This window comes from Carcharodon carcharias, chromosome 28, assembly GCF_017639515.1.
Source record: "Carcharodon carcharias isolate sCarCar2 chromosome 28, sCarCar2.pri, whole genome shotgun sequence".
NCBI classification, from domain to species: Eukaryota; Metazoa; Chordata; class Chondrichthyes; order Lamniformes; family Lamnidae; genus Carcharodon; species Carcharodon carcharias.
In genome coordinates, this window is record NC_054494.1 from 8,432,061 (window position 1) to 8,456,631 (window position 24,571).

Here is a 24,571-nt window from a genome sequence, read left to right on the forward strand (position 1 = left end):
ACATGTTTTATATATGTAAAAGACCCTATTGGAGTTGAGTGGGGGTGGGGAGGGGTGCTAATTCCCATGTCCTGAGCAACATTAGTAAAACCTATGGTCATTTATCCTTAGTTCTTAGTTCTGTTGAAGAGTCACACGGACTCGAAATGTTAACTGTGTTCCTCTCCGGAGATGCTGCCGGACCTGCTGAGTTTTTCCAGCTATTTTTATTTTTGTTTTGGATTTCCCGCATACGCAGTTTTTTTGCTTTTATCTTCACATTTATCTCATTGCTGCCTGTAGGATCTTGCTATGCACAGATTGGTTCCCCTGCATTGTAACAGTGACTATACTTCTGAAATACTTTTCTGGCTGTGAAACAGTTAAGAGATCTTGAGCACTTTGATGTTTTCTTTGGGGCCTGATAAGATTGAACCACGTGGAGTGGGGCGTTACATCTGAGCGACCGTTGAGGGTTTGAGCGTTGGAGGTCACTTTGTGGTTGGCGGTCAGATAGATCTGATGGCTGCTTTCTTTATATTGCAGAGACAACGAGAGTCTTGAAGTGCACAAGGCAAGTTCAAATATCGCCATGAATTCAGGTAAGGGCACAGCTCTGTTCATTGATTGGAAATACTGCCCCAATCCTCTCTCATAAATGGAGACGGCAGCTTTGTGAGATAAGAACAGGACTTGCAGAAAGCACTCAGCAGGGCAGGCAACCTCTGTGTAGATTGAAGGAAAGTTAACATTTCAGATCAATGACTTTTTATTAGAAACATCTTCATGATTTTTTTGGGCAAGCCTTCAGTGTGTTTGCGAGCCAAAATGTGTTGATGTAAATATCACAAGACATCCTGAATGCTACAGGCTATTGAGATTTGGAAGGCATCACTGTCAGTCTCAATCTCTCTATGCACTATCCACTCAGGTATATTTTCCAGCAGCAGTCACAGGAATAGTAATTTAGACTGATGTCTGTCCAGAAGTACTGACCAATCCAAGTATTTATCTGCTGAAGTGCTTTTTAACTTGGCAGCGACCAGGGGTTGTGACGTTGTGGGAAGGTGAGTCTTAGTGACATGCAATGCCATCAGGGGCGCTGGAGTGCTCCTCCTCCAACACCACCTCCTCCTCCAACACCACCTCCTCCCTCCAACACCACCCCTTCCTCCAACACCACCCCTTCCTCCAACACCACCTCCTCCCTCCAACACCACCCCTTCCTCCAACACCACCTCCTCCCTCCAACACCACCTCCTCCCTCCAACACCACCTCCTCCCTCCAACACCACCTCCTCCCTCCAACACCACCTCCTCCCTCCAACACCACCTCCTCCCTCCAACACCACCTCCTCCCTCCAACACCACCTCCTTCCTCCAGCACCACCCCCTCCTCCAGCACCACCCCCTCCTCCAGCACCACCCCCCTTACTCAGCAGTGATGGTCACCTGCACTTTGATCCTGCAAATTCCTCAACAAAATCTGGGATCCTGGGTGCAACATAAATTAATTGTGTCCCGAGACCAGAAACAGAATATATCATCCGCCAGCACATTCTGGATACTGCACACACAGGACACAACGTCCCTCAGCTTTGACCTCAGATGCTCAAGCACAATGTTTCCTTTCCAGTTTTAACCTTTCTGCCCCATCACTTGGCTTCTCGTGAAGCACTCCCAACACCACCTTAGCGTCCATTGCTTGTCTGTGGCCTGGATGATGAGTACCTGAAGCAGTGAGGCTGATGTCCATCCACATTAACCTTCAGTTAGGGTTGTTGGAGGGCAGGACCTCAGTGGACATCCTTCTTCCTTTTAGAAAATCTTAACATCCACCAACCGATTCACCATTCCCCTCCCCCTGGCCCCATTCGAGCTCAGCTCACCGATGGAGTGCAGCCGTTTGTAGAATATTTTTCATTTTACTTGCTGTTCTGATAACATTTAAAATGATGTTTCCTTTAAAACAAAATCAGCAAATCTTATTTTCTATTCAGACAACAGGCAGCTTCTTCAGCTTGGAGCCAGTATCCCTGATCCATTCTCCCATAACCCAGGAATTTCATACTCATCAGGACAGATTTCCTAGGTTTAACCTAGATTTAACCCCAGATTTCAGTGGCGCTGATGAAATGGGAATGTGTGATGTTTGTGTTTAATGTTTATGCTTTTTTTTTTGTAAAAGGACATTTTAGTTAAAAAGAAGTGCTATATAAAAAAATCTGCCAGTGGGGTGTGCTAAGCCCTGGATGTTTTTAAAACCCTCTGGTGTAGACTAAGAAATAAAGGAACCTTCTGTTTTTTACACAGGAAGTTGGAGTTCAGAAGCAGAGAGCTGTGTGTGTGTATTCTTAATTGTTAAGAAGCAACAAAACATTTCAGAATGAAAGCAGGGCAGGTTTCTTTAATGGGCATCTGTAACCCCAGTTTTATGTTCGGGTCAGGAGTTAAAAATCTTATTCTGATATCCTTCAGGAATGGAGGGTGTTATGACGAGGTGAGGAACAGTGAACTGGCTCCCCTCTATTCAGCCTCCTCAGTTGGTCTAAGTTTGTTTCTTTATTGCAAGGATATGCCTTTGCCAAATACAAATGTATTTTGCTGTTTAAGCTGTGAGTAATAATGAGCCAAACAAATAAGGTTGCTTTGAATCGAAGAGCAAATTTATTAATCACTAAACCCGAGAAAAATCATAAAAACGCGATCTCGCTCTGGTTCTCGCTCTCTCTCTCTCTCTCTGGCACGCTCCCTTTCTCTCGCTCTCTCTGGCGCACACTCACTCTCTCTTTTGTGTGCTTTCATCTCTCTCTCTTTCTCTCTCTCTGGAGCACTGTCCCCTCTCTCTCTCTCTGCTGGCTCTCTCTGGCACGTTCTCGCTCGTACCACACACCCACACACACACCCACACACACACCCACACACACACCCACACACACACCCACACACACACACCCACACACACCCACACCCACCCACACCCCCCCCCCCACACACACACACACACACACACACACACACACACACAGACATTGGAAATAAGGGACATTAGAGCCCAATAATAAAAAAAAATACAAAATGGGTGAAGTATTTCAGGCCACTATGCAGCCACTGTATAGAGATCACAAGAAAGTTTTCAACAAAGGAAACTGGCCGAAAGCTAGGCTCGCTCTTTTGGAACAAGTGTGTTGCCTGGTTCAGAAGCCAATGTTACTAGAAATCCACCAGTGATCCTAGGGCTCATAACAATTACAACATGGCCACTTTTGCGTGTGTGTGCCCGTGTGTGAGCCCATCTGTGTTTGCATGTTTGTGATTGTGTCTCCTACATCTGACCACATCCACAAAACCAATAAAGGAATATATACAGTTAAGTGTCCTTTTATTGTCCTTGAGGAGTAGCTTTTTAAATGTTGTGGTGGATTTGGATTTGCTGATTTTGTGGATGTGGTCAGATGTAGGAGAGACAATCACAAACATGAATGCATAGCTGGACACACACACAGGCACATATACACTGATGCACACACACAGGCACACACACACACACACACACACACACACACACACACACAGGCACACACACAGAGACACACAGGCACACACACACGCACACACAGGCACACACACACGCACACACAGGCACACACACACAGGCACACACACACAGGCACACACACACGCACACACAGGCACACAGACACACACACACACAGGCACACACACACACACACACAGGGACACACAGGCACACACACACACACACAGGGACACAGGCACGCACACACACACAGGCACACAGACACACACACACACACGTACATACACACAGACAGACACGTGGTGTGGCAGCCGTGCTGTAATTGTTACGAGACCTTGGATCGCTGGTAGATTTCTAATAACATTGGCTTCCGAACCAGGCAACATACTTGTTCCAAAGAGAGAGCCTAGCTTTCGGCCAGTTTCCTTTGCTGAAAATTTTCTTACGATGTCTATACAGTGGCTGCATAGTGGCCTGAAATACTTCACCCATTTTGTATTTCCAAAGGGTTTGGGGTGGGTCTGTCGGTGGCAGCCATTGTTTCAATATCCAGTAATTTGCTATTTTAATATATTTTCCTTAGATAGCAATGAGTTTTGATGGGTCTTTGAATGATAGGAAATGCCTCTCTTCATAGTCCTCTGAGGGTGATTAGTTTGTTTCTCACCTTCACCTTGGACTGTGGCCTTGCATCTTTAAGCACTTTGTTTTGTCTTAGTTCAAGTTGCAAAACTTGAATTATAAGTCCACATTGGAACCTTTCAAAAGCTGGCCACTGGCAATACCAGATGTCGGGTGACTTGTGGCAGCCTTCTTTGGTCAGTGCCTTTTCTTGACATTAAAAAGTCATTTTCAGACAGTTCAGTGTATGTTTGGCTAGCCAGTGAAATTACAGGTTGATCTCATTCATTCACAAGTCACCTCATCGTGACAAAGGTTGGGAAGAACAGGGGTAAAGAAAACTCACTGATTCGTGTAATTGAAAGTGGGGTACAAGAGACAGATTGAATGATTGACGGTGATGACTTGAGTGTTTTTTGTGAATGCCTCTATCTCTGTGTTACAAGAGGAGGTCCCGTTTGTTCAGGCAGATGCAAATTTGCTGCGCATTCACTGTACGTTTACTGCCCTCAGCCCCTATGTCAGCTGATGCTACATGATAAAGCTTGTCCCTCAGCCCCACCTTGGAACAGGAGATGACACCAGATTTACGTGAAACAATTTGTTTGAGGACAAGGGCAGTCCTTTTGAATCGGGGCAAAGTTAAAGGCTGGAGAAGCTAACACACTCAGGGTTCAGTACAGCTTTGTGCTTTTATTGTCTGAACAAAAATCTAAGGCTCTGCTGCTGGGCGTTCGCTTCACTGGGTTTGTGTGTGGCTTAGGGACAGGACTGTGATACTTCAGGGCTGATTCTGTGACCCATACACCCTCCTAGTGAGACTCCGCACTGGGAGTGGACTTAAACATCGGGAGGACTGAAGTTGCCGTTTTTGATCTTGCCACAAACTCCATGATTTTTTTCCTGACCATCCTCCCTCTGTATGCTTCCAATTCTACTGCCCGTATCCAACCCTGTACTAAGTCTCATTGGCCCACATTGGCGCTCGGTCCCCTGGAAAGGGCACGAGGGTAACATTTCCAGCTTATTAAAGGGGTTGCTTTTAAATCTTTTATTTTTGAGCGTGGGATTGATGGTTCGCCCATATAGGCAGTGGTCCTGTGTAGTGTACTTGCATAGGACCTGCAATCAGAAAACATCCATACCTGTAGTTGGGCAATCGGCTGAGCTAGCGTGAGGTGTCTATCAAGTGGCATCTTCTCAAATAACAATCATCGTAGATTCGTTTGTAATTGTTGGGTAGCTTTTTGTTTCCATTTGTCAGCGCGATTTGGATGTTGATGCCTTCACCCTCTGGGTTTCTGTCACATCGCAATCGTTCACAGGAACAGGAGTTGGCCACATGGCCCTTTGAGCCTGCTCCGCCATTCTCAGAATCACAGAAACGCACAGTGCAGAAGAGACCCTTCGGCCCATCCAGTCTGCACCGACACGCGAGAAACAAAGAGATGATAGATTAATAGCTCAGTAACATTACCACTGCTGCATTCCCTGACTCCTGCTGCTTTCAATAACCTTTAAAAGGAGGCTATTCGACTCCAGAAGGTAAAAAAAAACAATTTGGACCAGTACCCTTATTTCCCAGTTTTTACTGGTGTCCCATTTTAAGGTATACAAGACCAGTTCAGACCAGTACTTTTATTTCCCTGTTTTTACAGTTTTTTTCCTCCTGAGACTCACTGTGCCTGTGCCAGCTCTTTGAGATATCCAGTTAATCCAACTCCCTTGCTTGCTTCATAGCCCTGCAATAATTTCCCTTTCAAGTACATATCCAGTACCCTTTTGATAGTTACCATTGTATCTGCTGCCATCTCTCTTTCAGACAACGCATTCCAGATTGTAGCAACTGACTGTGTAACATGGACCAGGGGCCACGGATTTAAGGTTTTGGGTAAGGAATAGAGGGGGTTGAGAGGAAGAACTTTTTACACGGTGATGTTGTAATAATCTGGAGTTTGCTGCTGGCAGGACTGAGAAGTGGAGACCAGCAATGATTTCGAAAGGGAATTGGATGGGCACTTGACGGAAGTAAACTTGCAGGGATGCGAGGATAGAGTGAGGGAATGGGACTGACTGAATTTCTCTACAGAGAACTGATATGGATGTTGATGTGCTAAATAGCCTCCTTCTTTGCAACACTGGCCCCATGTGTCTATGACTCATCTCACCCTCTGGTTCTTTTGCCAATTACCTCAAAAGACAAGAATGAGATGTGAAAAGGTCTTGGTTTACACTGGGGTGGGTGGCAACTGAGTGCAAAATGGGACACCATTGTGATTCTTCCTACAGTCAAACAGCCAGCTCACTGCCTGCAGTTACATATGAAGAATTTCTGGTTCGGTTGGGCAGGAAGCAGTGAAGTTGCAATGCACCCAAGAATAAGCGGGGAGAGAAATGAGAAAGGAATAGTTCAATGGCTGAACGATCGGAGGAAACTCACTCATTCAGCGCTGACCCGTGACAGTACACTCGTCTGTTACTATAATTCACTGCTCCCAATGTCTCCTCTCCCCATTCTTCCTTTGCATTCGGAGTCTGAGTGAAGCCATGTCCCAATGCTGCCTATCAATCTAACTGTTGCTGTTTCATTCTCTTCTTCCTTTCAGAGGCCGAAGTGACCATCTCCCAGACAATTGTGAATGGGCTTCCAACAAACCAACAGCACCGTGACCGAGGTATTGGCTGTTTCAAATTTCCTCCTTTCAAAAGGAACGCTCCCATCCCTGACCTGGACTCCCTTCACCCTCGTGCCCTTCTAGATCATTCACACCATTGCCTGTCTTTCAGAAGTTCATGATTTTCTCTATTGGCCCATTGCCAGATGCTCTCTGGGTCAGCTCTAGCTGGCGATCAGCACCATGGCCACCAGTGCCTCTTTGGTGTCTTGGAATATCAGACAGTTCGGGAGCAATTTTGAGCATGGGCAAAGCCAGGGACATGGACGGATGGAGATGTGAGGCCCCTCAGAATGTGAAGCCCAGCAGAATTTAACTCCTGGGCTTCATCTATGATCACCTATGTGGGAATGGAATTGCACGTGTCAGGTTCCTGATCAAAAATGCCTCCTCACTGAGGCCAATGCTGGGAGAGGGAGCAGGTGGAGCAGGAGAGGCTCGAGATTTCTTTGTGGGGCTGGAGCAGCATTCCGGCCTCTCTTTACCCATGAGGAAATAATACGAAACTGATCCTCCTCGACAGCTTCCAGCCCCAAACTCCCAACCCTACTCCAACCAGGAAGTTGAAGATTAGTCCTGAGACTCCTGAGGGCAAGTAGGAAGGCTATGCCAGGGGTCGAGGGGCAGACAGGAAAGGCTTAGGGGATGTGGTTCAAACAGCCAGGATTGTTGGGATTCCCTTTTATATTAGGGAAACTAAAAGCCAATTGGCTAACTGATTTGACAAGGATCACAGTTCTGTTCACAAACATGAACTTGGCCTCCCAGCAACTCTACACTTCAACTCAGCCTCTCCTCCCCTCTCATTCCCACTCTGATCATTCCACTTTTATCTTTCCGCTCTGTTCCAGCCAAGATTAAGCTTCAGGATCATGACCTCCCTATTCTCCTGATCAGTCTGCAACCCTCTGGTCTCCGCTGATTGAAGTAGATTCAATCCTCTGTCTCCATTCCCTGCTGGTTTCCTCCATTGTTTCCTGAGGTCCCAGCATCACTGATGCCGGTCTTCAGCCAATTCAATTCACTGTTAACAAGCTGAAGCAACTGGATACACCCAAGGCTATGGGCCCTGACAACATTACAGCAAGAATTCTGAAGCTATATTTGTGCTCCAGAACTAGCAGTGCCCCTAGCCAAGCTGTTCCAGTACATCTGCAACACTCACATCTACCCGGCAATGTGGAAAATTGCCCAGGTCTGTCCTGTTTGCAAAAAACAGGACAAACTCAACCTGGCCAGTCACTGTCCCATCAGCCTGCTCTCAATCATCAGCAAAGCTTTGGAATTCACCAACAGTGCTATCAAGTGGCACTTGCTCAGCCATAACCTGCTCACAGATGCTCAGTTTGGGTTCCACCAGGGTCACTCAGCTCCTGATCTCATTACAGACTTGGTTCAAAAATGGACAAAAGAGCTGAGCTCCAGAGATGAAGTGAGAGTGACTGCCCTTGACATCAAGGCAGCATTTGACCAACTGTGGCATTGAGGAGCCCCAGCAAAATTGAAATCAATGGGAATTGGGGGGAAAATTCTCCATTAGTTAGAGTGTAATACCTAGCACAAAGAGAGATGGTTGTGGTTGTTGGAGGTCAGTCATCTCAGCTCCAGGACATCACTGCAGGAGTTCCTCAGGGTAGTGTCCTAGGCCCAACCATCTTCAGCTGCTTCATCAATGACCTTCCCTCCAACGGGGGTTCAGAAGTGGGGATGTCCCTTGATGATTGCACAATGTTCAGCACCATTTACAACTCCTCAGATACTGAAACAGTCCATGTCCATATGCAGCAAAACCTTGACAACATTTCAGGCTTGAGCTGATAAGTTGCAAGTAACATTTGTGCCATATAAGTGCCAGGCAATGACCATCTCCAACAAGAGAGAATCCAACCATTGTCCTTTAACATTCAATGGCATTACCATCATTGAATCCCCCGTTATCAACATCCTGGGGTTACCATTGACCAGAAATTGAACTGGGCTAGGCTAGAATACAGTGGCTAGAAAAGCAGGTCAGAGGCTGGGAATCCTGCAATGCATAACTCACCTCCTGACTCTCTGAGGCCTGTCCACCGTCTACAAGGCACAAGTCAGGAGTGTGATGGAATACTCTCCACTTGCCTGGATGAGTGCAGCTCCAACAACACTCAAGAAGCTTGACACTATCCAGAACAAAGCAGCCTGCTTGATTGGCACCACATCCACAAACTTAAACATTCACTCCCTCCACCACTGATATACAGTAGCAGCAGTGTGTACCATCTACAAGATGCACTGCAGGAATTCACCAAGGCTTCTTCGACAGCACCTTCCAAACCCAAGATCTCTACCATCTAAAAGGACAAGGGCAGCAGATGCATGACAACATCACTACTTGCAAGTTCCCCTCCAAGCCACACACCATCCTGACTTGGAAATATATCGCTGTTCCTTCACTGTCGCTGGGTCAAAACCCTGAAACTCCCTTCTTAACAGCACTGCGGGTGTACCTACACCACATGGAGTTCTTTATATTCATTCATGGGATTTGGGCGTTGCTGGCTGGGCCAGCATTTATTGCCCATCCTTAGTTGTCCTTGAGAAGGTGGTGGGGGTGAGCTGCCTTCTTGAGCCGCTGCAGTCCATGTGGTGCAGGTACATCCACAGTGCTGTTAGGGAGGGAGTTCCAGGATTTTGACCCAGCGACAGTGAAGGAGCGGCCAATATATTTCCAAGTCAGGATGGTGTGTGGGTTGTGGGGCAGTAGGGATCTTCCAGGTGGTGGAGCTCCCATGTGTCTGCTGCCTTTGTCCTTCCAGATGCTGATGATCGTGGGTTTGGAAGATACTGTCGAAGGAGCCTTGGTGAGTTACTGCAGTGCATCTTGTAAATGGTACACGCTACTGCCACTGTGCATCGCTGGTGGAGGGAGTGAATGTTTGTGCATGGGGTACCAATCAAGCTTCTGCTTTGTCCTGGATGGTGTCTTGAGTGTTGTGGGAGCCGCACTCATCCAGGCCAGTGGGGATTATTCCATCACACTCCTGACTTGTGCCTTGTAGATGGTGGACAGGCTTTGGGGAGTCAGGAGGTGAGTTACTCATCACAGGATTCCCAGCCTCTGACCTGCTCTTGTAGCCACAGTATTTATATGGCTGGTCCAGTTCAGTTTCTGGTCAATGGTAACCCCCAGAATCTTGGTAGTGGGGGATACAATGATTGAGATGCTGTTGAACATCAAGGGGCAATGGTTAGATCCCCTCTTGTTGGAGATAGTCATTGCCTGGCACTTGTGTGGCAAGAATGTTACTTGCCACTTGTCAGCCCAAGCCTGAAATGTTGTCCAGGTCTTGCTGCATTCGGACATGGACTGCTTCAGTACCTGAAGAGTCACAAATGGTGCTGAACATTGTGCAATCATCAGCGAACATCCCCACTTCTGACCTTTTGATGGAGAGAAGGTCATTGATGAAGCAGCTGAAGATGGTTGGGCCGAGGACACTACCCTGAGGAACTCCTGCAGTGATGTCCTGGAGCTGAGATGACTGACTTCCAACAACCACAACCATCTTCCTTTGTGCTAGGTATGACTCCAACCAGCGAAGAGTTTTCTCCCTGATTCCCATTGACTCCAGTTTTGCCAGGGCTCCTTGATGCCACACTCGGTCAAATGCTGCCTTGATGTCCAGGGCAGTCACTCTCACCTCACACCAGGAGTCCAGCTCCTTCATCCATATTTGAACCAAGGCTGTAACGAGGTCAGGAGCTGAGTGGCCCTGGCGGAACCCAAACTGAGCATCAGTGAGCAGGTTATTGATAAGCAAGTGCCGCTTGATAGCACTGTTGACAACCTCTTTCATCACTTTACTGATGATGAAGAGTAGACTGATGGGATGGTAATTGGCCGAGTTGGATTTGTCCTGCTTTTTGTGTCCAGGACATACCTAGGCAATTTTCCACATAGCCGGGTAGATACCAGTGTTGTAGCTGTGCTGGATATCTGTGGAGTCGCCTCCTCCAGTGAACTTCACAACTGAATGTGGCAGGACTGCACAGCTTCGATCTGGCGTGTTGGTGTGGAATGGCTTAGCGCTGTCTATCACTTGCTGCTTATGCTGCTTGGCACGCAAGTAGTCCTGTGTTGTAGCTTCACCAGGTTGACACTTCCATTTTTAGGTAAGCCTGGTGCTGCTCCTGGCATGCCCTCCTGCACTCTTCATTGAACCAGGGTTGATCCCCTGGCTTGATGGTAATGGTAGAGTGGGGGATATGCTGGGCCATGAGGTTACAGATTGTGGCTGAGTGCAATTCTGCTGCTGATGGCCCACAGCGCCTCATGGATGCCCAGTCTTGAGTTGATCTGTTCGAACTTATCCCATTTAGCACGGTGGTAGTGCCACACAACAGAACCCTGAATGTGAAGGCGGGACTTGGTCTCCACTAAGACTGTGCGGTGGTCACTTCTACTGATACTGTCATTGACAGGTCCATCTGCGGTAGACAGGTTGGTGAGGATGGGTTCAAGTATGTTACATATCCAGGAATGGTGATGGCAGTGTCTGGAACATAGTCATACTCTCAGAAACATAACTTAGGTACAAGGTCAGGCTGTTGCTTGACTAGTCCGTGAGACAGCTCTCCTGATTTTGGCACATGTCTATAAGGAGGACTTTGCAGAGTTGATGGGACTGAGTTTCCCATAGTCGTTTTGGGTGCCTGAGTTGATGCCCATGGTCCATCCAGTTTCATTCCTTATGAACTTTGTAGCAGTTTATACAACTGAGTGTCTGGCTCGGCTATTTCAGAGAGCAACCACATTGCTGTGGGTCTGGAGTCACGTAGGCCAGACCAGGTAAGGACAGCAGATTTCCCTCCCTGAAGGATATATTAGTGACCCAGAAGGGTTTTCATGACAATCGACAATGGTTTCATGGTCATCATTAGACTTTTAATTCGAGATTTTTTTATTGAATTCAAACTTTGCCATCTGCTGCGGTGGGATTCGAACTCTGGGCCCCTGGATCTCTGGATTACGAGTCCAGTGACACTCCCATTCTGCCACCACCGCCCCCGGCTGTTCAAAAAGACAGCTCACCATCATCATCTTAAGGGCAACTAAGAATGGGCAGTACATGCTGGCCTAGCCAGTGACACCCACATCCCATGGTCGAATTTAAACAACTCCCTATTGGCTGTTTCACTCCTCATCCTTCTTCCTGTTGCCTGCTAACATTGACTGAGATGAATTTTGTATTTCATCCAGCCCCTTCTTTCCATTTTGCCGCTTTGGACTTAAATCAGGCCAAGGCTGTTGGCCTGTTGCTCAGCCCGTCTCAGTAGGTACGCCCTGATTTCTGAGTCAGAGGTCCTGGGCTCCAACCGCACCGCCAGAGACTTTGAGCCTATAACCCAGGCTGACGCTCCAGTGCACTACTGAGGGAGTGCTACACTGTTGGAGATGCTGTCTTTCAGATGTTAAGCTGAGGCCCTATCTGCTCTTTCAAGTGGATGTAAAAGATCCACTGGCATAATTTGTTGTTCTCCTGATCTCCTCGTCAACATTTATCTCTCAAAAAGATTATCTTGTCATTGGTCTGATTGGTGTTTGTGGGACCTTGCTGTGCACCAATTGGCTGCTGCTTTGCACAAGCAGCCATCATATTTGACCTTTTTTCTATAATCCCTCAAGTGTGTGGATGTACAGGCCACTCACTAGTTCCCCTATTTAAGATAACAATTGTGCAGAGCTCCGCAAAATAACTTTCAAGGTGCCAAGCATTGAAATAAAAAATATACAAAATGGAATGATTAGAGGGCCCATTGCCTGTGACATTTTCTTGCCCCCTTTCCACTCAGCCCCAACCCCGGGGGTGCTGTTTTCTTTTAAAGAACTTAAATTCTGAGAAAGTGTTTGACCTGAGAAGTTATAACCCTTTCAAAATTCTATTTGCTGATGCACCTACCCTGTATTCCTAGTATTTTCTGTTATTTATTTTAACAAAGTAATACGCATAGTGTTCCCCTGCTCAATGGCTAATACTTACATGAGAATCGTTCACTCTTCCAGCTGTCCTTGAATCTAGCTTATGGCCAGGTGTATGTTGAATTGGGCAGTTGTAACTTAAACTGGTAAATTACTGGATCCCCAACTCCCCATAGGGGTGTCAATGATGCACAGCAGCAAAGCAGCACATTGTAACCCTGTTAGTGTCTGTGATGGAATCTGAGTATAGGTTTGATTTGAAACTATCTGCTGAGTAAAAGGCTGAGGTTGGTTTCCTGAAGCTCAAGTCCAGGGATCTGTAAATGACGTTGGAGAACCTTTTGGTGAGTGAAGAGATTTTCAGATGGTGCATTGATCAGGGATAACACTGGAGTCAGGCAGTTGTGTGTGTATGAGGATTTCATAGCTTCCGCTGCCTGATTGTAGTTTTCGTTACCTCTGGTCCTATGGCCTATGGGGATAGAGTAGGGGAATGGGACAGACTAGATCTCTCCACAAAAAGTTGACATGGACCCAATGGGCTGAATGGCCTCCTTCATGCCATTAGGACTCTATGATTCTCTGCTCTCTTTCCCCAAAGATGTGGACTCTTGCTCAAGAGGGGCAATGGTCCACTACCTCACCCGGTGAACACACTCTGTGTGAGTATCTGGACTGCTTCTGGTACATTGGCTGAGGAAGGCTCTGCTTTCACTGCTGTGATTTGATTGAAATGTATCTTGAATCTTCTCATATTTTTCTCATTATGCCTCCATGTTGTGTTTCTTTATTTCTCTGCTTGGCCCAGTTTGATGTTCCTTGAGTCACAGTCGGTGGTGGTGGTGGGAGGGGAGTTGTGGGTGGGGTATCTTTAGTGCCATGCTGTGACCTTGTGGACGAGCAGTGTTCATTTTTGTATTTGCAGCAACAGCTGCCTCGCTCCCCACACGTGCTGTCTCCACAGTGAAAATTCACCCAGTGAAGAGACTGAAAAATTATCCTGACCCACTGCTGGTAACAGGTACATTAACTGGTGGGTCTGCATCTCGCCCTGCCATCAGAAATAACCCACGCCCTCTTGAGGGTGCTTTTCACCTCCGTAATTTACTGCCGAGTGCCTTTCAATTCCTTTAGATTCTCACCATTTCATAGACGGACGCAGGATTTCACCTAAAAGGCATCTGCTTCCCTGCCTTCCTTTTCGATCTCACGGTTTTGGTCGTCTTTTAGTTTGAAAGCCTGGTGTTCAGTCTCCTGATCTAGCTTCGTAAAATAGATCAGGTTCAAAGTGATGTGTGCATGTCCAACCGATTCAGAGTTATTCAAACCATAGAGTCGAGTTCCGGAATCTTGACCGGTGGAGAGATGTTGCTCACCTGTGCTGGGGAGATGCCAGGATCCAGCTGTGGTCTGTGCTGACTTGGCTCAGCTCACTTGTTGGGAGTTGGTGTGCAGCTGTTGACCTCGGTCCAGCTGGGTTGGATGGGAAGCTAGTGGTTGAGGGGTGAAGTGAGGGGGGAGGGTCGGGGAAACCTGCCAAGGTTCCTGCTCTGTAATCCCCTGTCTGCCGGAAAGCTGATGGGGGTGGGTGCATCAGTTTGTACTCGGTCCTGATTCTCCCCCAAGCTCATATAACCCTCCAGCACTCGATCCCTTCATGCCTTCACGGTGACTTTCTCTGAGAAAGCTGAACACAGATTGTGGGGGGGAAGGAAGAAAGTGGGGCAAACAGGGCTGAGCCAGACTTGACATGTTCTGAATACACCCGGTTGAACAATGGACACATCCATTAATAAAAATACAAATGAGCTTCCATTTATGCAAATTAGCTGTAGTTTTCATTGTATTCATGGCTACTTGACACACTAACTGTGCAGATATTTAACACTTGAAGTTTGCGACATGGTCAGTATTCTGTTCGTGGATGCTGCTAGATGGTGGGTTTCTGCCTGCTTATTGCCGGTTATTGGTGACCTGACTAGATCTCTCTGAGCTGTCCTTTTGCTACTTCTCAAACTCATGGAAAAGTGTAAAAGATTTCCAGTAAAACCAAATGGCTGCCTCCATCAGCCTCGCAGGGCAAGACATTCCGTTTTGGTTAGTTGTATTATTAGGGGGTGTGTGCATGGTGGGGTGGGGTGTGTGCATGGTGGGGTGGGGTGGGGTGTGTGCATGGTGGGGTGGGGTGGGGTGTGTGCATGGTGGGGTGGGGTGGGGTGTGTGCATGGTGGGGTGTGTGCATGGTGGGGTGGGGTGGGGTGTGTGCATGGTGGGGTGGGGTGTGTGCATTGTCGGGTGGGGTGTGTGCATTGTTGGTTGGAGACAGTGGGCAATTCACTGTAGATGGGAGGACTTGGTTTTCTGTTGATCACCCTTCGAGCCAAGAAGAAGGTGAACTGAGTTTAAAAACTGGTTCCAGTATGGCTGGTAGATACTGGGTAAGGGGCTGGTGGTTACGCATATTGTTAAGTATTGAACGATTGCCTTAAGCGGCTTCTTGCTGCCTGTCTGCAGCTGCTTCCTCTCACTGTCAGCCAGAAACAAGAGGGCTCTCCTGTACATCCAATTATACACAAACAACTGACCAAGCTGTCAGCTCCAATACTGCCCGATGCTGGACAGAGATTAGTGCCAGTTGGGAATGTAAAGGGGCAGAGTCGTGCCAGGGGGTCATATTGTGGCACTGCCAATTAATCAGCTGCCAGTTGCATTCAGGAGCTGGTTAAGCACCTGAATTAGCACTGGGGAGGGGGTGAAGTTTGCAATATTTGGTGTTACTGAGGGAGGAGAGCTATTTGGCAGGTGATCGGTTGCAAGATTTACTGCAAGGATTCTGGAAGAAAAGGGACTTATTCCTGGGGGTGATGCTCACCTGGCATGTGAGGTTTAGGAAGATGTGATTGAAAGAGCGAATACCAAACAGCCAACACTGGAGGCAAGAGGAGACAGTATAACTATCCACCTGATATATATTTGATTTATTTCTAGATGCCTGTGATTTGACCCTTGACACCAAAAACGCTTATTATCTATCTTTGTACAGCCCCCTGGTAAAGGTACATAGAAACTAGGAGCAGGAATAGGCCATTTGGCCCTTCGAGCCTGCTGCACCATTCATTATGATCATGGCTGATCATCCAACTCAATAGCCTGCTCCCACTTTCTCCCCATACCCTTTGATCCCTTTCACCCCAAGAGCTATATCTAACTCCTTCTTGAAAACATATGTTTTGGCCTCAACTACTTTCTGTGGTAGCGAATTCCACAGGCTCACCACTCTCTGGGTGAAGAAATTTCTCCTCATCTCAGTCCTAAATGGTCTACCCCATATCCTCAGACAGTGACCCCTGGTTCTGGACTCCCCCACCATCGGGAACATCCTCCCTGCATCTACCCTGTCTAGTCCTGTTAGAATTTTATAGGTTTCTATGAGATGCCCCCTCATTCTTCTGAACTCCAGCGAATATAATCCTAATGGACTCAATCTCTCCTCATGTGTCACTTCACTATCTCACCTCCTGGAGCGGAGGTGTTACTGCACGGCTAGTTTTTGGTATGTGGCAGACAGGTTCCACGTCCTCCCCTGGCCCGAGTCTGGCTGGTGTGGATTTACTAACATGCTCCGTTTCAAACAAAAATATAACAATTACTTGGACAGAGTGCCGCTTCCAATAGAATTCCTGGGGAGAGGAATGTAAATACGGATGTTTGAGAATGAAGCTGATTGTGAGCGGTTTATAAACCTTACATCATCTGATCTTGCAGAAATGGATCCATCAAAAATCACCGTGGGAAAGGGGTCAGTGACAATGCGGATAGCGGGAAATGTGGAACCTCAGGACCCTGGCGCACCTCCAAATCAGGACACCCAGCAAGCAGCCAGTAAGGATTTAGGGTTTTTTTAATGTAAGCCTAGAGTTTCCTCCTCTGGTTAAGTTTCTCTGTGCAGGCTTAGATAGCTCACTGGCTTGAATCCTGGTTCCTCTTAGCTGATCTCCGATGGACACCTCATAGGTGTCGATGGCGATTGTTCTGGAGCTATTCATCATGACAGGCATTTGGGGAGAGCCCACAGTTCACTGGGCAGTGATCAGGAGCGGGAACCCTGGCTGATTTTGCCTCCCTCTCTAACCCAGGGGTCACTGAGGTTTGAATAGAGCCACCATGGAACTGTGTCTGATCAAACCAGCACACATCAACCTTTGTGTTCCCATGTGGACCGATATGCTTCAGTATCCCATCACCTTCGCTATCTTGGCCCCTCTACAATCAGTATAAATTATAATGTCATAACTGTACCATGGTTAGTGTTGTACTAATGAGGTGAGTTTGAGAAGATCAGAAGGATAATCCATTCCCAGATAGTAGCTGCGGAATACGGAACACTGGAATTGTTGATGCTGAAATGGAACCATTTTGTGTCATTTTGGATGATGTCTCACTGCCTTTGTCCTAGTTTGATTGCTTTGTTTCTCCTTTCTGCTGGCCCCTCTTCTCCCTTCGCATCCTTTAACTATCTGTGAAGTTTCAGCTGCCAACACTGAATACTGGACTCTTTTCCTATTCATATTCTCTTTGAACTGCCTCTCTCGCACAGACAGGGCTGACTACCTGATAGCTGGCTATTCTCGAACCTGCAGCCTTGCTTGCTTTCTCTCTCTCTCTCTCCCTTTTATTCTTGCCCTCTGTAATCCTCTAAAGTTTCCTCTCTCTGCCTTCTGGACTCTCCGTCTTCTCAAATGTTCATGGTGCTGAAATCTGCAATGTCTGTTCCCCGAACTATGGAACTCTTCATGTCCCTTACTCTTTTCCTGTCATCATCCATAGAGTTTTGAGACCAAAGCTTAACATTGCCTAATCGCCCTTCATCCTCTTGTTTTATTCTGGTCACGTTTAGTGGTTCCCTGTGCTCTGGGCTTTGCCCACCAGTTTTTTTTTTATCTCAGTTACAAGAGTCCACAAAGGCAATGAGCTCAGACTAAACACAACAGAATGGACCAGTTGCACACAATCCACCTTAGGTTGGCGAATAGCATGAGTGAGTCAGCTCCCTCCCTGCTCAAAACTTCACAGTTAAATACAATGTACTGTGCTTATTTTCCAATCTAATGCTTTGCCAATTCTGATGATAAAGCTTTTGAATTTTGTGCATCTGTCTCCTTCATAACATTCATGGAATTGAGGGAGAATGTATGCAAAGTGCAAAGTGCCAAATGGTAACAAGTAGTGACTGTGAAATCTTGGCGATGGTTCAGTTATCTCCAATGAGAACAGTGTGCTGCTTTTGTACAGTATCGTTCCCTTTTCACCTGTGACATTTATGTAGTGTTTACGCTGGGGTGAATACCTAACCCTGCAATTCTGGGCTAGAGATTCATCCAATGGGAGTGCCGAGATTAGCACCCAATCTGTGCCTCATGCAGTTTTTTATAGAAGAAACTTTTATGCTCGCTGCAAATCGGGTTTGCTGACCTCCCAGCCCAAACTCCCCCGTGCCCGAAATCCTGACCTGCTGACCCCCCATGGTGTTGCCCCCCCCCAGCTCCAGCCCCAGAACTGCTCGTGTACCAGGCAGGTGGAGGCTCGTCTCCCAGGTAACATTGTACCTGACAGAGAGGGACAAGAGCACCTGGTCACTGGAAAGTGACAGCGAGATTGTGAACGGGCTGCTAACTCCTCAGCTTTCTTCAAACTCATCGATTATGCACATTTCAAATTACTGCGTTATGTAGTGAGGCTGTAGTCTTCCCTATTTATACCGACTTGTGCAGTTGGTCAGGCGTTGTGGTTTTCACTGCGTTATATTGCACCATTTTAATGCGAATGTTTCAGATTGCTGGGGCTCTGTGTGCCTGTCTCTCTCTCTTTTTTTCTCTGTCTCTCTCTCTGTCTCTCTCTCTGTCTCTCTCTCTCTCTCTCTCTCTCTCTCTCTCTCTGTCTCTCTCTCTGTCTCTCTCTCTGTCTCTCTCTCTGTCTCTCTCTCTGTCTCTCTCTCTGTCTCTCTCTCTGTCTCTCTCTCTGTCTGTCTCTGTGTCTGTCTCTCTTTTTCTCTCTCTCTCTCTCTCTGTCTGTCTCTCTCTCTCTGTCTGTCTCTCTCTCTCTGTCTGTCTCTCTCTCTCTGTCTGTCTCTCTCTCTCTGTCTGTCTCTCTCTCTCTGTCTGTCTCTCTCTCTCTGTCTCTGTCTCTCTCTCTCTGTCTCTGTCTCTCTCTCTCTGTCTCTGTCTCTCTCTCTCGCTTTTTCTCTCTCTCTCTTTTGATCCGCCTTCACTCGGAACTGAGCAAATTTTTCCAAGTGCTGTTCTGTTCAGTCTCAGCCTACACGACATGCAGAGACTTTCTGCGTCTGAATTCTGAGTTATTTGTGGCATTTCGCATCTTGCCGTGCTCTGAGCCAACAGAGGATGGCGTGAATTAATTGGATTTTTGCTTTTTGTCTCGGCCAGTGACTGATGAAGCCAAGGAACAATGGCCGTCTTCATTTCTGAGGATCAATACTATATTGTGTGAGCAGGGGTCAGAAATTGCAAGGGCATCATGTTTAAAATGGGTTGCTGTGGTAACCAACAGCCCAGTACGAGCAGGCACCCACAGAAAAGATTTTGTCTCGAATATGCAATGTCTTGCTGCATTTGGTATTGTCGACAGGCTGGATACTGTGTGAGTAACTCTCTCTCTCTGTGTTCTCCTTCCGTTTTTTACTTGTCAAAACCACAGGTGCTGAGCTGCCAAGTTCAGAGTCAGGTAGGAAAGAGCAGATTATTTTTGGTCCCGTTTTATTTGGTGAGATTACTGGTTCTGACTCTGGCTAACTTGCTCCGTTCACTTACAGATGGCTGGATGCCACCTTCAACTGTTGACACTAATGGAGATGTCACTTCATCATCATTGGCAGCCAAAGGGTTTCGAAGTGTGCGACCCAATCTGCCAACTGACTACAAAACACAATTTCAGGTACCAAAGATTTACTCCCTTGGGTTGGTCAACGTTAGAAAAGCAATGTGTAAAGCAGTTGTTTCAGGCAGAGCTATAGAATCAGCAACAATCTGTATTTATATAGGACATTTAACAAGGTCCCAAGATGATTCTCGGGAACATTATCAAACAGTATTTGACTCCAAGCCGTGTAAGGAGAGATTAGTAGAAGTGATTGAAAGCTTGGTCAAATAGGTAGGTTTTAAGAGAGCATCTCGACAAAAGAGAGAGAGGTGGAGAGGTTTATGGAGGGAGCTTAGGAGTTAGGAAGCCTAAGGTATGACCACCAATGATGGAGCGATTAACATCGGGGCAGTGCAAGAGGCCGGAGTTGGAGGAGCTCGGACATCTTGGAGGGGTGTGGGACAGGAGGAGGTTACGGAGATAGGGTGGGGCGAGGCTTGGGGGAATGTGAATGATGTCCTTGTAAATGCGAAAGCGAGAACATTGTGAAAAGCCAAGCTCGCATCCTGAGCCCTGGCAAAGCCGGTTCAGGTGGTTTGGACATTGCTATCACTTCATTCAGCGACTGTTAAAGTGAGAGAGTTTTTCCTGTGATTTAATACTTCTGTACTTATTTTAACTTCTCTTTTTCTGTTTTGTGTCATTGGTGCTCTTGTCTTTTTTTTTTAAAAAAAACACCCCAATAGCCACCTCCTCTCCCCCCACCCCCTAAGGAAGAGAGCTTTGCATGGCGTCCCTCCAACAAGGTTAAGCCATCTTACTTTGTGCCAGTCCCCATTCTGGATTATGTGCCCATTAGACCTGAGCAGTCGCCTGCGCCCGGGCATTCAGCACCACCCAGCGTTTGCAACGAGGAACCCCCTTTCACAGGCTTTGGCACCAGCTCAAAGTCCGCAAACTGCTCGACTGAGGTAGGGCTGCATGCTGGCCAGACTGTCCCCCACTCGCTGTCGGGTTGGCTTACTGAGACCACCACCCCCCAGCCTGCCCGGTGGGCCAGTACCCCTGTCACCGGATCTGCTGGTGGCCCCACCCCAGGGAGAAAGGTCAGTAATCTGTACATAGCACGTTTGTCTAATAACCCTGGCCTTTGCTCAGTTGGAGATTCCACCCACAATGCACCCGAGAGATCAGAAGGTTGGGAAGTTGATGCACTCTCTGCACCAGCCACCAGAGCCCAGTTGCTTGTGACAACCACTGCTGATTCTCCCCCACCAGTTCCCTGCAAACCTTTGCTTAAGGTGTTCTTGCCTAGGGTCGAGAGTGGCAGTGTCCAGACCAGCGTCTCTCAGTTAAAGCCATCGCCTCAGTTGTACAGTGGAAACTCAACGCTGGATCAGGAGAAGACATCCACGGCGACTACTGTGAGACAGGAGGCACAGGGCCTGTCTTCCGCCCACCAGAGTCCTGCTCAATGGGCAGACGCCTACAGTGTGGTATCTATTGAACTTTCACTCTCTCTCTCTCTCTCTCTCTCTCTCTCTCTCTCTGTCACTCCTTCACCAATTCTCACCCGGCACTCCTGATTGCCTGCCCACTCCTCCTCAATAGTATCACCCTTACCTGCCCTCCTCCCACGTTTTAATTCTTTTTGCTGTGACAAGATTATCCCAGCGAGACGCATGTGAACCTTTATTTGCAGAAACAGCTTTCTGTCTTTGCCTTTTTGTTTGTGCCTCTGGTTTGGTCTCGCACTGGAAAGGTGACTGTGATTTCTGGAATAGTGCGTGTATTGGGACAAACACAGGCTGTCACAGAGATCAGAACTGTTAACGCCTGATGCTTTGGGGAGAGAAATAGGCTGTTGGGCTTGGGCAGGAATGAAACAATCGAGGCTTTTCAGATGCTGCAGTATGAAAGTAATGTTCCCGGTCCGTGCTGAGGTCCAAGACTCTGTCCGAGTGTTGACCAGGGCTGCATGATTGAGCCCCCTATGTGTTAGAATGAGGAAGACCTGCCAAGGTTCCCCCCTCCACCCCAACCACTCCGTTCTCTCTCCAGCAACCCCCACAGCAGGTGACTCAGTGTGGATGATGGGAAAGGGCAAGATGGGGGCTCACTGGTGACTCCTACCATAGCAGAATAGCTGCTGAAACCCACAATTTTGAGATGGGTGCAAAGCCGGCAGACAACCCGCCTTTCTCCAAGTCCATCGCCATTCGTCCCAGTGACATTGTTGTGTAGGGCGCCCATGTCTCGAATTTAATTTTAACATGGTCCAAATGTCCCAGCTTTCAGCTTTCCCGTTTATTCAGCAGGAGCAGAACGAGTTTGAGTTAAATTTTAGGTTTGCGCACGTGCCCTGGATCTGTCACTTGCCCCCCCCCCCCCCCCCCAACTAAGTGCTGCTGGGTGAGGTGGGCAGGAATTGGGCAGCAGGAAAGCAGGAGGCACTTGTCTGAGTTGTTTACGTCACAGAATGTGGTTCCCTTGGGACTCGGTGGGGAATCCGTATTTGAAAGGAAGAAAAGGTTTATGGTCACTTCATGTGTTTCCGATGGTACAATGATAAAAACCGAGCCGGAGCTGCAAAGGGAAACCTGTTTGTGTTGAGAGGGAGCGTTACACCAGGGAGTCCCGCTTTCCACTATTCAAAATCTTGTCACCTCCGGGGCTGAAAGTAACTTGATGATCCATTGCAACCCGGTTTGCGGCTTGGCTCTGCGCTGCTCAGGAGGAGAGATGTCAGCGGTGGGGAATGAGGCACCTTCTCAAAGCAGGAGACTCCTTCACGGCCAGGTAGAGCAGAACTTTGAAGCAGAATAAAACTCTGTTCGCTCAGCACCAGCATGCCCAAACATGAGAGGGAACAGGAGAGACTGAGTTGGAATCCAGACAGTGTAAGACCCACTGTGCCAGAGTGTGAAAGGACAGTGTGGGACAAGTGTTTTTTTTTTCATTTATTCATTCATAGGATGTGGGTGTCGCTGGCTAGGCCAGCATTTATTGCCCATCCCTAATTAGCCTTGAGAAGGTGGTGGTGAGCTGCCTTCTTGAACCGCTACAGACCATGTGGTGTAAGTGCACCCACAGTGCTGTTAGGGAGGGAGGTCCAGGAATTTGACCCAGCGACAGTGAATGAACGGCGATATATTTCCAAGTCCGGATGGTGGGTGGCTTGGAGGGGAACTTGAAGGTGGTGGTGTTCCCATTTATCTGCTGCCCTTGTCCTCCTAGATGGTCGAGGTCACAGGTTTGGAAGGTGCTGTTTAAAGAGCCTTGGTGAATTCCTGCAGTGCATCTTGTAGATGGTACACACTGCTGCTACTGTGCGTCAGTGGTGGAGGGAGTGAATGTTTGTGGAAGGGGTGCCAATCAAGCGGCTGTTTTGTTCTGGACGGTGTTAAGTTTCCCGAGTGTTGTGGGAGCTGCACTTATCCAGGCAAATGGAGAGTAATCCATCACACTCCTGACTTGTGCCTTGTAGATGGTGGACAGACTTTGTTGGGTCAGGAGATGAATTATTCACCACAGGATTCCCAGCCTCTGACCTGCGCTTGGAGCCACAGTATTTATATGGCTGGTCCAGTTGCTTTTCTGGTCAATGGTAATCCCTAGGATGTTGACTATGGAGGATTCAATGATGGTAATGCCATTCAACGTCAAGGAGAGATGGTTAGATTTTCCCTTGTTTGGAGATGGTCATTGCCTGGCACAAACGTTATTTGCCACTTGTCAGCCCAAACCTGGATATTGGTCCAGGTCTGCTGCATTTGGACATGGACTGCTTCAGTATCTGAGGAGTCGTGAATGGTGCTGAACATTGTACAATCATCAGCGAACATCCCCACTTCTGACCTTATGATGGAAGGAAGGTCATTGATGAAGCAGCTGAAGATGGTTGGGCCGAGGACACTACCCTGAGGAACTCCTGCAGTGATGTCCTGGAGCTGAGATGACTGACCTCCAACAACCGCAACCATCTTCCTTTGTGCTGGGTATGACTCCAACCAGCGAAAGTTTTCCCCCGATTGATATTGACTTCAGATTTAAACGTTCCAAAAGTGACCAGAGCGTGTATGGGCGGTGTGTGAGCCACTGACCGAGAGTGCAAAACGATGTGTGTGACTCTACTGTTGCCTTTTGATTTATTACAATTTACACACACAGGTTTGCACAAATGCTCTAATTTTTACTTGAACTACGTTTAACTGCGATGAGTATGTGGAGTCTTTAAAGAAGAGAACGCCATTCTCCATAACAGGATGTGTGTACATGGTCAGAGTGGCTGAGCTGAGACATCAGATATGACAGTGTTGCTCGAATGGATTGTTTCTCTGCCCTTTTGTCACCACTTGAGCTGATTTATGAAAATTGCGTTGTCTTGAATAGCCAATTCATCAGTTTAGCCTCTTTTAGTAATGAAACCTCTCTCCCTGCAGGATTTATCTACTGGTATTGCCCAGTGTGAGGTGATAGCCTGGTCAAGCAGAGATCCCTCTAAGGCAGTTTGTGAAAGGGAGGAAAGTGCACCCCTGTCATCTCTGGTATCAGCTGAACAAGCCTCGTCATCCCCACCAAATCATCATCCTGCCATTGCACCATTGACCCTGCCAACACTCGATGACTTCATCCCACCTCACCTGCAGAAAGGGGCCTCCCACACTCCGTGCACCTCCACCTCCGCCACCCCCATTAACCCACCAGCGCCCTTGATGCCACTGCCTCTGCCGCCTGCTGCCAACCTGCACAGCGCCATGGACTCCGAGCTGGGTGGATTCCCCCCACGCACAGTAAGGCCCACGGATAGCTCACGCGATTCTGCAATACCTCCCCTTCCTCCCTCCCCCCACCTGTCAACCCCTGCACCTGCGTCTACCCAATAACCAGCTGCTGCTCCATTACCACATCGTGTGGCTG

General features: G+C 47.8%; 1 protein-coding gene across 38 annotated transcripts in view; it reads left to right on the plus strand.

Annotated features, from left to right (window-relative positions):
• Positions 1-24,571, plus strand: part of LOC121270936 (sorbin and SH3 domain-containing protein 1-like) — a 221,347-nt gene that overhangs the window by 104,245 nt on the left and 92,531 nt on the right. For 26 of the 38 annotated variants that reach the window (XM_041176569.1, XM_041176578.1, XM_041176560.1 and 23 more), the window contains exons 2-7: positions 526-581; positions 6,748-6,816; positions 16,541-16,657; positions 19,490-19,516; positions 19,605-19,726; positions 20,398-21,147. In XM_041176569.1, coding sequence (XP_041032503.1) covers positions 572-581; positions 6,748-6,816; positions 16,541-16,657; positions 19,490-19,516; positions 19,605-19,726; positions 20,398-21,147 — 1,095 coding nt within the window. In that variant the 5' untranslated portion in view covers positions 526-571. Of the gene's footprint in view, positions 1-525; positions 582-6,747; positions 6,817-16,540; positions 16,658-19,358; positions 19,433-19,489; positions 19,517-19,604; positions 19,727-20,397; positions 21,148-24,093; positions 24,445-24,571 lie in introns of those variants that run through there. The other 12 variants (XM_041176575.1, XM_041176567.1, XM_041176600.1 and 9 more) reach the window with 9 other exon arrangements.